The 14,301-nt window shown below is 32.4% G+C and overlaps 1 protein-coding gene across 1 annotated transcript; it reads right to left on the bottom strand.

The window, feature by feature from the left end:
• Positions 1-2,043: 2,043 nt before the first annotated feature.
• Positions 2,044-3,529, bottom strand: LOC125808639 (uncharacterized). The gene is made up of 2 exons (XM_049488311.1): positions 3,400-3,529; positions 2,044-2,303 (listed from the first exon to the last, which is right to left on the bottom strand). The coding sequence occupies exons 1-2, from the start codon at positions 3,527-3,529 to the stop codon at positions 2,044-2,046; spliced, it is 390 nt and encodes a 129-aa protein (XP_049344268.1).
• Positions 3,530-14,301: the final 10,772 nt, after the last annotated feature.

Raw genomic sequence — 14,301 nt, 5'->3', positions numbered from 1 at the left:
ACTCTAAGTTTAGTTAACTTAGGACTCTACAATTCTCTCCCTATATAAGGAGGTTGTAACTCAACATTATTATCATCAATACGACCCTTGATTTCTCTAATCCTAGACGTGATATTTCTACATGCTTCCTTCTTCTTCAACACTTAGTACATTTAAAATTTTATAACCCTACATACAATCATGATGAACTTCTAATAATTGAGTTTGAATGATTACACTATTGAGAATGATGGATCTATATATAGTGTTGTTTACAAATTTAAAATGAACTCTTAAACTTCAGTTGTTGCATTTTCCTATGTTGGTATTGGCTGCTTATTGTAGAAATCAATCAAACTAATTAATTACTGTAGCAATCAATTAATTTTTTTTGTTATCTAATAAACGTGTATTTTTTTTATCATTATATCTTTTAAAAAATTTCATAAGGTCAGCCCATTCACTACTCTTTCAAACGTAAAATATTGTTTACATCTTCTTCTAACATTTCATGAAGAATTTTGGATTTAACATTTGAAGATATAAAAAGAACTTGAATTTTATAGCTAATGGATTCCAAAAAACCGAATCATTATTCATATGCAGAAAAAAAGGACGGTATGCAACTCACCGAAAGGAATCATTGTTGCTATTTTTAAATATACATATTTATCTTAATAAAAAAACTCCTAAATCTCAGTTATTCAGTTCATAAGTTATTTTGGACACACTGTACTTAAGCCTCCAAGACCAATTCTTAATATTCAATACATGACTAGAATACTTTCTGATTTTTATTCATTACATCTTGTTGTTCCAATGAAATATTTCATTAATATTTTATTCACAAATTCAATCTAAATCATGTTTCCTTAAACTACTTAGCAAATTCAAATATACCATTTTTAATAATAACTTTATCCTCAAAATTGTTGGCTTACCTACTAGGGGGAGAGAAATTAGATTCCATGCATATTGATCCCATTAGAATTTTGAATCGCAAAAGAAACTAAGTGAGACAAATGAAGAAAGAAAAACACTCCAAAAAGAAATTTTATGTTGGTTCACAATTCTATTATATTTGACCACTCAAATGAATATAAAGTTATAGTATAAACAACAATTGAAAGGAAAAGAGTTTTTTATTAAATATATTTATAAGACTTGTACTTAGAAAATAGACAATTGTATCTAAAGAATATCAACTCCCGTGATAATTGTGTAGTCAAGATATCAAGAGTATGTTTCTCCTGTTGTGACGGGAAAGACAAAAAAGTGAATGACTACTTGACCCTTAAACATCCATAATGCTGACAAATTACATATAATTAATATACTCCCTCCGTTTAAAAAAGTAACCTAGTTTAACTTGAGACAGAGTTTAAAAACAAAAAAAGATTTTTCAATCTTGTGGTTCTAAATTAAAGTTATGTCAAATGTATGAAAATTTAAAATATTTTTTTATCTTGTGGCCTTAAAAAATATGCCATGTGGAGAGCTGAAATTAAAGTGTTGCCAAAAGAAAATAGATCTGTCTTTTTTAAAAGGAGTGTGTGTGTGTGTATTTGAGTTTATAGAAACATTAAAAAGAAAAACAAAGAAAATAAAAATACCACTGCGTTCCATAAAGAGGTGTCACATAACCAAATAAACCAAATATATATATATATATATATATATATATATATATATATATATATATATATATATATATATAAAGTAAGACCTAATGGAATGTATGTAATCCATGTGATCTAAGCCAGAGGTCTTTTATTTGCGCCTTGAGAGTAGATAAACACTCTTATTAAGAGTTACTCCTTGAACATGTTGATAAAAAGAGTAAGAAAAATAATTTTCTCACAAGAAGTTTTAAACTTTATTATACCAATATTAAGAGACTCAACTCAAAATTAAAAAGGTGGGGGTGAGGAGAGGTGGATATGACAAGGAGGACAACTAAGATACTCATAAAGAAAAACACCATTAAAAACCTAAGTTTGGGAGAACACCACTAGAGAAGCACTTTTAGGAGCTATTTCACACCCTTGATCCTTTGACTATATTCTAGAGCTTCAATTCCAAGTCCACATTTTGATCTTCATATGCTTCAACATTTTCAAAAATGAAGGGCTTGTCCAATTTCTTGATTAAAGGCTTTGTGAAACCAACTAGGTTCAACTCCTTATCTTTGTACACCTGATTCCTTGAATGCGATTCTTCAATTGTTGAACGGAAAATAGCATGATCATTTGATCTTGAAGCAAATTGAGACTGACCTTGTTTAGAATTTAACTTGAAATGTGTCGTCCTTGACACAGGAAAACCTGCAAATTAAAAAATATAATATTGAAGTAGAAAATAAATTATCAATAAAATTTATAGAAAGCATTTGTTATATGTGTGTATATATATATATATATATATATATATATACACACACACATACACACTCTTTTACATGCCACTAACAAGCATTGAGATGAATTAGATTCATCCACTCTTTTGTAGAAGTCTCGTGTTTGAACCCTGAAAATAGTCAATCTCTAATCAAGAGTCATTCCCCAATCAATAGACTATACATAAGAAAAATCTAAATAAATTGGGTTTTCATTATCATATATATACCAGATGGGGCCTAATTGGATGTAATTCCTAATATTTTAATCAAAGATTTCTGATTTGAGCTCAAGAAAAGAGGAACACTTTGATCAAGTTTATTTTAAGGAAAGTGATTTGCTAATCGAACCAAAATAAATCCCCACCTTAGAAATGAAATTATATAAGGAAGTTTTAAAATCAACTAGGAATTTAAAGATTCTCTTCCACCTATAAAGAAGGTGAATTATCGAACGAACCTGAATAAATTTCCTCCCTTAAAAAGAAATTAGAAACATTCTTTTTGGAAGTGTTTTTCCTTGTAAAGAATGTTTTCAAGTAAACTAATAATCAAAATATTTTTTTTCTCGCATAAAAAATGTGATTAACCGATCGAACTAATTGAATCGCTTTCCTAAACAAGAATGTAAAAATATACACTCTAGTTAGAATCGCTTCACTTGTAAAGAAGTTTTTCACATGAACTAAGAATTCAAAGTTCATCTTCCTCATATAAAAAATGTGATTTGCCTCCATTTAGAATGAATTTTTAGCCAAAAATAAAAGAGGGGAACACCCTAGATAGGAGCGATTTCCCTAGTAAGGAAGTTTTCAAACAAATTAAAAATCTAAAGCTCCTCTTCATCCTATCAAGATGGTGATTTCTGATCAAACCAAAATGAATCATCTTCGGTCCTAAAAAAGGTAACACAAAAAAATCTACTTGACACAAATAGAGTTAGTCGGACAAATAAATAATGAACATCAAGTTATTACACTAAATAATAATAATATTTAAATCAATATATTCATGCATGGTCTTACCACTTCGTTGTATTGCTAACACATAACCTTCTCTTCCATGAACTTGATCAAAATGATAAAGTAATGGCAGAGCATGAGGAAAAACCTTGTCACAAACTCGACATGCGATTAAATTAGAATGAGCCACCATTTTTTTCTTAACTAAGATGGATTTTCTGCAGTAAGACACTGGATGATAATTGCTTACTAGAACAAATGAAAGAGATAAATTATGTGGAAGAGGATACACTTATGGGTGTGTTTATATATGTAAAGAACAGACTTGCGCAATTAATTATTGTTTTGCATCATCGTGATCTAGTGGTTCTTGAGAACATAAAAGTTAGACTTTAAATTAGACTAAAATTTGTCATTATTGTATATTATGACACGCAGTAATTACCAGAGTAGATTTTTCAGGAAAAACAGAAAAAGTGTGAACAAATAATGTCATATTAGCTGTTAAAGAGGAAATTAAAATTGATTATTGATTTGTCCGTTAGTAAAATAAATTGAAGTTCAAAGTTATCATTTATTATCTGGATAGTCATTAATTGGTTAACTTGAATTGAAAAAATATAACGACTTGTCCCACAATTATGATCACTTATTTCACGACTCAAAGTATACCCTAGTTGTGACATGACAATATGACTCTGAGAGGCCTTAAAAAATTCACTTGACATAGGCATGATGTAAAAGAAACACAATAAGAGAAAATAAGCAATATAAGTCTCAACCCGAAAGACGACATAAAGGATACCAATAAAGTACATAAGAGAATATGAGGAATATTGCTAAGTCTGACATAAGCCTTCTACTATCATATATGTGACTTGGACAAACCCCTAGGTCACAAACATAATCTAAAAATTTAAAATATATCCAAGAACTAAAAGTGTCCATGACCTTGCCCTGAGGACTTACCAATCAAGTAGTCAAACAACAGATCAATCCACCTAAGTCTGTTTGAGTAGAGGAGCGTTAGATCCTATATTATGAGACAATATAGACACAGATATACATTGATATAGTGAATGTACTAAGTATGAGGAAATATATAGAAACATAAATATAATTTTCCATTTCTTGTGAAATTGCTTTTATTTGTAAAATGACCATTTTGTCCTTCTTCTTAGTGTTTTCATCCTTAGTCTGTATTTTGAAATTGGTTACCATGGTCCCCTATGTGATCAGGTATGATTTTGACCTTTTTTTAGTTAAATGTTATTAATATGGTTGACTTTGGTCAATATTTTGAGTGTCGAATGTCGAATATAATTTCTATCAACTCCATCGTGTCTGAAACACTGAGTTTGAGCTAGTAAAGTGGTTGGTTAGGGTTCCGAGGCCTTAGGTTGAGGTTTGTGTGTTTAGACGGGAAGTTAAGTTTTAAGCCTTAAGAGAGGTATTAGAGGGTATTTTTATCATTTGATATTTTCTTGGAAATGTGATAATTTCATTGAGTCTGGAATGTCGAATTTAGTAGGGTGGCATATCCAATTTTTTATTGAACCTCGAATGATTAAAGGACTTTTTCCTTGAGATGAGCTAATGGTTTCTGGTTTCAAGTGAAGGTCACTTTGACCTTCGCGATTGCGCCCTGTAAGCTCGCGATCACGATGTGCCTTTGCGATCGCCGATCGCGGCCCTCAGGCTTGTGTTCATAATGAACCTGTAACACCCCGCGTGCTAGAACTACTAGATTGTAGATTTCAAGTGTTGCAGATGGCACCCACGGGCACCATCCACGGACTGTAGGAGGACCCACGGTCCGTCTTGCAGGTCCGTGGTGCACCACCTGCGACCTTCCCTAGAAAACCCCAAAAAAATATTCTAAGTGTCGACCCACGATCGAACCCACAAACCATAGGTCAGGTCACAGCCATGTTCTGTGTCCGTGGATCAGACCCCAGTTTTCAATCCCCAGAACCCCATTGACGGTTGACCAGCACGGACCGTCAGTCGATCGATGGTCCGTCGGTCCCGTTCGTCGATAACCTCGACAATAGTTAAGTCAGGGGTCTTTTGGTCTTTTCCTTATGCGTTGGACCCCTAAACTACGTCGTTTAAACCCTAAACTACTTAGTTTTGGTCAGTTTTAGCCTAGAAACACAACTAGAACTCACCTAAGTGAGATCATTCATCAAAACTTATAAAAATTAGAGCGTAAGAGGAGAAAGAGGTCAAGAACCCTAGTTTAAGAACGCAACAAGGTTCCATCAGTTCCAGCCCCGAGATCGAAAGATTTCTCCGTGAAATTTGTCACCAGGTATATGGGATTTCACTAGTGGGTTCCTTTCATCCATTAGTTCCCTAGATTTCAGTCAGAATCTTGATTCCCTTAATGTTATCCAGACTTAGGGTTTCTTGAATGTTAGAATTGTTGGATTTTAGCTGTTAGAATGATTCCAAATCATATCATCATGTTGTAGTATTGTTTTTTCCCAGATTTATGCATAAACTCAGAACCCTAGCTATGTAGTTCTTTTAGTGCATGAATTACATATGCTAGGTCAGTTAATTCAGTTATATATCTATAAGCATGCCTCAGTTTTCGAATGCATTATTATCAGTATATTAAAGTTGCATTCTCAGTTTGCATGTCAGTATTCTGAGCTATCCAGTATTACATCATTTCAGTCATAAAATGTTAATTACTAAATCAATTGGGAGAAGCTTAATACCGAGTGGACTAGGGCCAGTCACCCTCAAGTCCTAGAACTACGTGCCCCGTAGGTCGTAAGTCCCCTCTTTGGGCATCATTTTAGTGATACCTCTGGCAGGGTATATTGGGTCCTCTCGATGGGGCGTATACATCAGACTCCACGTTTAGCTTACGTGGTTTTGTGTCGGTTATTAGTAGCTCCCTCACAGTTCAGTTAGATTCTATTGCATTGACCATGTTATCAGTACAATTCAGTATTCAGTCTCAGCATGTTATAAACTTGGTCATTGCATTCAGTTTAGCCATGTTTTCAGTATTTCCAGTATCCTTATCATGTTCAGATTATATCATTGCTTTATTGCTTGTTCAATTATGTTATTATTCAACTTTACTCTATCTTGTATGCTTAGTACCTTTCAAGTAATAACGCATACTCTGCTCTACATCTTCTCGTGATGTAGGTTCAGGTCCTCAACAGTCAAATCACGCATAGATTTGTTCCCGATCTTCAGTTTAATAGCATCAGTGGTGAGTCCTCACTCTTCGAGGACTAGTGATATGATTATCTTTCTTGCTTTTAGTTTTAGTTTCAGTTTTACTAGATCTAGCTGGGGCATTTCCCAACATTTCTAGTCAGTCGAGGCTTTATTTCAGACATAGTTAGTTTTAGCTTTAGTCTTGGAGTTTGACTTTTCATTTGTATTCAAATTCTCAGTTTTCATATATTCAGACTTAGTATATAGGTATTCCCCATCATTTCAGATTATTTATATGATTTAGCTTTCGCACAGTATTTATTGATTCAGTTCGCTTTAGTATGCTTATGATATGCCAGTAGGGTTAACTTGGGGTCACTCGTGATCCTAGGTCCCGTGTCCGCGTCCTGGGGATAGCTTCGGGGCGTGACATAACCCATCTTTTAGCCTTTGTGGTCGTGAATAAGGGTCTCATGTTTGCGATGTGATTCTCTATGTTCTTCACGATCACGAGAGTTAGTGGCTCGTAATCGCGATGACCAATTTTTACGTGAACATAACCTAAATTTGGGATTCTTTCTGTTTTCCTCATTTCCACCATTTTCAATCCTTTGGAGCTTTGACGAAGCAATTTTTGGGAGCATTTTTTATGAAAACTCGTGTGTGTAAGTTTTTCCTACCAATTCTTTGTTGATTCCTTGAAATTTTATCTTTCAAAAAACATCTTTAAATCATGATTTCAATGTGGATTTTGGGATTTTCCCCATAAATTAGAAAATTTGTATTTTTATAAATTGAAGCTCGTTTCTTGATCTATTTTGATAGATTTTTTGAACCACGAGTTCCTTTTTGGTTGTAGATTGTGTTTTTAAAATTAAAATAAGTTTTTTAGCCTTCCAATTTCCAAGAGGATTTTTGGACTATTTTATCTCCAAATTTTAATCCTATCAATATGAGTATCGTTGGGCTCATTTTGATGAACTCTTTCAATCCTTGATAGTTGGGGGGATCTTTTTGGTGATCATTTGGTTGAGGAGGAGCTCTGATAGAGTTGTTCGGGTGAAGTTTTGGCCTTCGAGGTAGGTTTGGTTATTCATCTTTTAGATTGAGATGAGTAGTTAATCTTTCTTAAGAAGTCAACTATAAAATGAGTTGGAGTATGAAATTTAGAGGTTGTATGTATTGACATTCTGTTTTAGCTTGTGTGAGGTCTTTTTTGTGATGTTTAGCCTGTATGGATGTAATGACCCTTCTGGTCATTTCTGTGTTTGCCTTCTGTGTGTCGTTTAGAGAGTTCCTATAGCGACCCCAATTCATTTATGACTTGCTGGGACTGACAGTTTGGTCACTTGGTCGTTCGTTTGGTTATTGTGTGAGCTTTAGTGTTTTTTGGAGCTTATGAACCTTGAACGATAATTTTTTATCAAAAGTTCAAGAAGATGACATCGAAATCCAATTATGACAATTCCATCAGCTTCGAAAGGATCATTTTAGGCTAGTACCATGGTCGGCATGACTTTCGAGGTTTTCAGTGTGAGTCGGTGCGATTAGGCGTTTTAACTTTAAGTTTAAGCCTAAGTTTGACTTTAGTCAACATTCTGAGTAAACGCGCTCGAATGAGAATTCCGTCGGCGCGGTTAGCTCCGGAATGTCCAGTTTGGTCTAGATTGACCTTTCTTTTGTGTCCCGAGATTTCCGATATTTTTCCGTGCCCTTTTGTGGTTTTTGACTTAAAATGACGTTTGGTGTGGGACTCACTTTTTGTCAAGATGACCTCGTATGGAAATTTTAACTGCACCATTGAGTCCAGAATATCAAATTTGGTATTATTGTATATCTCATTTGTGTGTACGGGGTTCCGAACGAGTTCGGAGCACCCCGTCGGAGTTTTTAAGTTTTCAAAAATTATGCTGAAAATCTGCTATATAATGCAGAAAAATCAGCATCCTTTCAAAAACTTTAAAACCTCCTAACTCTCTCATCTCTCAACTGAATTAGGCGATTCGAAGTGCGGGAGTTTCGTATTTTAGGTGGCTTCGCTGTAGAGTGTTAAGAAGTTGTCGGGTGCACGTCGTTCGAGGTAAATTTCACGATAAACCTGACTGTTGTAACCTCTTTTTGAGCTGTTGTTTTTGGCATCCTTGTTTTAGTCATATCTCACTCATTTTGGCTCGATTTTGGGAGATTCGAAGTTCCATATGTTGAGAATTGTCATGGATTCGTCGTGGAGTGTTCAAGGAGTGCTGGACACCATTCGATTCTCGTAAATTCCGAGTTTAGACTGTTGCATGTTTTCTTTTAAGTTGATTAAAATGTGGTTTTTCTTGCATGTTGGGTTTTGCTGCATTTTTAACCCCGAATTGTGTTCCATTTTGGAACACAAGTTTGGGGTATTGTTTTGGGTCTCTTGGCAGAGTCAAATTCGAGAAATTATTTGAGAAATTACCCGTGTGAGGGGTTTTGTAACTTATTTTTATACTTGACATTGAGATGCCCGAGATAGGGGCTTGAATCGATATTTGATCATCTTTAAATGAAAGAAATGTGTTTGTCAAATGGTTTCTTCAACTACCCTATCATATGAGGAGGTCTTCATGACTGATTAAGTTTAAAGATTTTATGTTATTCAAATTCTCGAGTAATAGATTATGTCTTGTGTTGTATGTGTTGTGATGTATTCATCCTCATTCAATATATCATGGTTCATAGGTATATTAGAAAGTGGAGAAATATTATTTTTGGGAAAGAAAATGAGACACCTTATATTTATCCTTGACCACCAGCTAAGTGGACTTTTATGTGTGCAAGTGTAATGTAACACCTTGGATTTCGAAAAGGGAAAAAATGGCATGAATTTTGGCTACTGGTTTAGGTCTACGAGTCCAGTCTGCGGTTCTTAAAACTTTCTACGGGTCGTAGACCGATCTCGTAGAAAAGGGATAAATAATTTTTGAAAATCAAGCCCAACACCTTTTCCTGCTATTTACTAGTATGGTCCGTCGAGTGATCTACGGGTCGTAGATGAGTTCCGTAGAAGCAATCCAGGCTTAGTGAAATTTTAAGGTTCAAGGTTGAGTTCTACAGACCGTAGGAAGTCTTACGAACTGTAGAAGGGTCACGTCAAAATTTGGGTGATTTTAAAGTCCAAGTACTTGGTCTACGGTTCACCAGTATGGGCCGTAGAGAGTTTTATGGTCCTTTGGTCGGACCCGTAGACAAGTTCCGGTAGATATTTCTTAAGGGCTTTTGGGTCTTTTCCTAAATATTTTAAGCCTATACTATGTCATTTTGACATCTATTATAAGCCCTATATATATAAATATTTTGAGTCCTAAATCTACTCACTTTAAATTCATTCTCCTATTTCCCCAAAACTCAACCAAATTCATTCTCCTAAATTCCCTCTCAACCTAAGGAAGAAGAAAAAGAAGCCAGGGTTCACTTCAAGGTCATCAATTCACCATTCATCTTGGGATTTGAGTAGCAGGGTATGTGGATATTCACTCATGGAGTCCATTCCTCCCTGGGGTCCTAAGATTTTCAATTTCTCAATTCATTTTCAATTGATCAAATTAGGGTTTTTCTTAGTTTAACGTGTGTCTTATTCAATTATGTTTTGTATTGTTTTTTGAATCTTCTATTGTGTGATTTAACATAAATTACATGATATCTAGTTGAAACTATATGAACCTAAGCATGATCCATGACTTTCAATTAATGTACTAGTGAGTTATAAAAAAATGATTTTCTTACTTACTTTTTCGTCTTCGATTAATAAAGAGAAAATATTATGATTCCGTACCTAGAGTCATGTCCCGACGGCCCAATGCAGGAGTACTCCTTACCAATACCAACTTGGAACATCTAAGACTCGACCCTCATCTTGACTCGATAATCGACCATGACCGGTGACCCAACCTTGAGCGGAGACCAGCTCTCAGGATCACTGAACCCAAGATCCTACCCGACTTGATCCCTACGCCAAACCCCAAACCTATATTTTTGAATCTCAAAAGGTGCCTAGTGCCTACCATCTTCTTATTGAGGTAATTTGAATTGTTAATAGATTTCTAATGACATATACTATTAAAACATTCTTATTGATGTAATTTGAATCCTTAATAGATTTCTGATGACATAGACTAATAAAACAATGTTTATTAGTAGTAGTAAATGGTGCCCTAACACATCTTAACACATTAATAGTGACTCTTCTATTATAAACCTCTACAACAGTTGTTATATGTCCTAACCAATCTTCCTGAGAAAAATGGTAGAGTTTGGGGGCCAGAATTAGAAGTTTAGGGGTTCTAAATTTTAGGACAGAAGATTGATGGTGGAGTTTGAACCCACAACACTAGTGTGAAAGACATTTCCACTGCCCCTTCCTTACCATTGAGCTTTGTCAATCAATTTTGTTAGGGGTTCACAAGTTAATATACATATACATATTTATTTAATTTTCTAATACAAATATAGGGTCTAAAAAAAAAATAGTGGATTCGTCCGAACTCACAAATCCCCACCTAACTCCGCCTTTAGTTTCAAATAAATTTTGTAATTACGAACAAAATTCATCGCTTATCCTATTTAGCTACATAAACGCAACTAATTATTAAAAAAGAGTTAAGTTAGTTACGAATAATTTAACAAGAAGTTAGGCAGACCATTTCAGTTTGTTTTTATAGTGATTCATTATTAAGGGTTACATTTATTCGAGAAAAGTATACAGATAATCTCTTTACGACTAGAAAATAAACACCATTTCTAAAACTAATAACTAATAGGAATATCCTTTACTCACTTTTTTTCAAGCGAAAATAATATCAAGATAAAAGTACCCCAATTTTTAAAAGCAGAAAGACTCGCTTCTTCATACATTTTTCCTTTGTGCCAAACACACCCTTAACCAAGAAATTAGAAAAGAGGTTAAAAACGGTAATTACGTGGAGTGGTGATTTCCATTTGGCACAGAACAACATGTACTCTCCCTTATCAATTTTATTATATCTCGGTATCAAATTGTTTATGTGTTTTATTTTATACATTTTAAAACAAAAAAATTAATTAAAAGGGATTTTATTATTATTATGAAATCAATTCAAATTAGTTATTCCATAACCTTTTTTTGTTTCTGTTTTAGTTCATATACCGTCATTTTCTTAATAGAGATTATCAGTTATTCTTAGTTATAATTATTTTAAAAACTTAATAGGAAAATTGTATCGATTCGTTAGGCTGTTTTGAGCATTAGACCGTTTTCTTTCTTAAAAGATCCTTCTCGTAAATTTAAAATGGAAATTTTGAACTATTTTATAACTATGAATAGTTAGTTGATGGGTAATTTTAGATAATTAAAATCGGTGGTTAATGGGATCAATTGATAATTTATTTAAATTGTATAATTTACCTAAATCTCATAGTGTTAAGAACTAATTACATTATTTCCCTACTATTCTCCAAATTACAAAAATTCCTTAAAATGTATGGATTTCGAATACATTACTAGACTTTCGGATATATTAGTAGACATCCAAATACATATGTGAGTGATGCATTTGAGATAACAATTAATAACAATAATTAAATTATCATTCTGGTTAATATTTTTTAACGAACACGCAAAAGAAAAATATGACAAATACTTTGTTTCTCCAATAATGAGTATTTGTCCTGATTTCTAAAATCATTTGTCTCAAATTATTTTTTATTTTAAACATTCAAATTACAATTAATTATTTTTGTATTTTAAAATAATCACTAATTATATAATAACAACACCACAACAACAACAACACCACCACAAAAACAACAACAAACAATAATAGTATAGTGTGTAGTGAATTTAGGAGCCGTATGGAACTGATTGATTCTTGAAGAGTAAATTAAACATTTTAATTTTAATTCAAAAGACTTAAATTTGACCCTATGACCCGTTTTATCCTCCGTAATTTTTTTTAAATCGTTTATGAATTTGTCACATCCTATCCTATTTTACCCCGTTGTCATGTCTATTTTAAGTATGATTATGACGAAAAAAATATATCTATAATTTTAAAATAATATTAGAAATCAGAACAACTATAACTTGAATAGGTTGGTGATCGTTTTGAAAAGTATATATTTTTTAATTTTTTTTTATGTACTCTATATAAAATATGTCTATGAGTTTGCTTAGTATCTTCAGATTTGTAATTACAAGAGAAAAAACTTTTTTATTCATGACCAGCTTATTAATTAATTATTACATGACATCTAAATAACTTAATTTTATTAATTAGAAATAATCTTATTTAGTCAATTTATATGCTAAAGTAAATTAGTTTGTTTTTTGAGTTAATTCAATTCTATAAAAAAATATCAAACACTAAGCTTAAACTGTTTCAATTATTTTAACAAAAAAGATATTTATTTATAAATTTCTTTAATCAAATATATTTAATTGTGTACTTGAAAATTGGATATTTTTTAGGAGGGAAAAAAAATAAGAAAATGAAAGAAAAGGGGGTTGAGTGAGAAAGGGATGGTAAAAAAAATATGAAATAGACCCACTATTCAAATGTCAAACAAACAATGGACCTCACATAATATTGTTAAGTAAAAATTTTCCTATTTATTATTAATGCTCTTCTTTTTTACTCGTCCTCTATCAATTTGATAGTCTACTTGAGAAATTATATATTAAAGGTTCACTTTATCAAATTATCTATATGAATTATATCTCAAAAAATCTTAATTTGACCATTAGTATTTTTTATAGTTATTAAATGATAAAAATAATATTAAAAGAGAATAATAACTTTTTTTTCCTTCTAAAATGAGTTTCTAAAATATAAAAAAAATTAGTAAAAGAGACTAGTAAAGGAATACTAATATTACTTTACTATTATATAAAAATGTCTACAAGTAGGGCTAGACATAAAATATCGAAAATCGAATTATCAATTGAATAGAAATTTCTGGTAATTTGGTATTCAGTAATTCAGTATTTGGTATGGTATTCGGGAGTAAAATTTAAGAACTGTGGTATTTGGGTTTGGGTTTGATATGAGACATTGGTACCATTTGGTATTCGGTATTTTCCGAATACCAAATTATTTACTTAATGAAGGTCATATATCAACATATCCATTACTCATTAGTACAAGTCCAAAGACAAATTTAAAGAATAAGCATGAACAATATTCCAAATACATATGTCTTTTAGTTGTATCAATTTGCCTTTCTTGATGTCTTCTTATTTGTTGATCTTCTATTATATTGTGTCTCCACATTGAAATAAAAATTATTGTAGTAACAATTTTGTAATGCAATCAGCTATAACTTCAATACAGTATTACTGCATACCGTACCAAACTAAAGTTTAATTTACCTTTTACTGAATTACCATACCGAAATTTAAAAATAGTATTTGATATCTACTTTTAACAACCAATTACCGAATTTGAAATTTGGAGAATCCGAACCGAAAATTGAACGCCCACCCCTATCTACAAGTAAGGATCGATGGTGGTCGACATGTGTGCTTCGACATAGGGGTAATTTAATCTTTTTCTATCTTCTTTTGATAACCCTATATAACATCATGATGAAGTTCTAATAATTGAGTTTGAATGACTACACTATTGAGAATCTATAGTGTTGGTTACAAATTTTAAATGAACTCCTAAACTTCAGTTGTTGTATTTTATGTTGATATTGGTTGCTTACTGTAGAAATCTATCAAACTAATTAATTACTGCAGCAATCAATTTTTTATTTTTTTTTGTATTCTAATAA

The sequence above is a fragment of the Solanum verrucosum genome, unplaced genomic scaffold (assembly GCF_900185275.1).
Source record: "Solanum verrucosum unplaced genomic scaffold, falcon-dt-bn FXZP01000251.1, whole genome shotgun sequence".
Lineage (NCBI taxonomy): Eukaryota > Viridiplantae > Streptophyta > Magnoliopsida > Solanales > Solanaceae > Solanum > Solanum verrucosum.
This window is presented reverse-complemented; position numbering and strand designations above follow the sequence as displayed.

What these genes read in the sequence shown, in the direction of transcription:
- LOC125808639 (XM_049488311.1), bottom strand. Translation starts at nt 3,529, where the DNA reads ATGGTGGCTCATTCTAATTTAATCGCATGTCGAGTTTGTGACAAGGTT. An exon ending in GTTAGCAATACAACGAAGTG is followed by an intron (nt 2,304 to 3,399) that starts GTAAGACCATGC and finishes TTTAATTTGCAG; the next exon opens with GTTTTCCTGTGTCAAGGACG.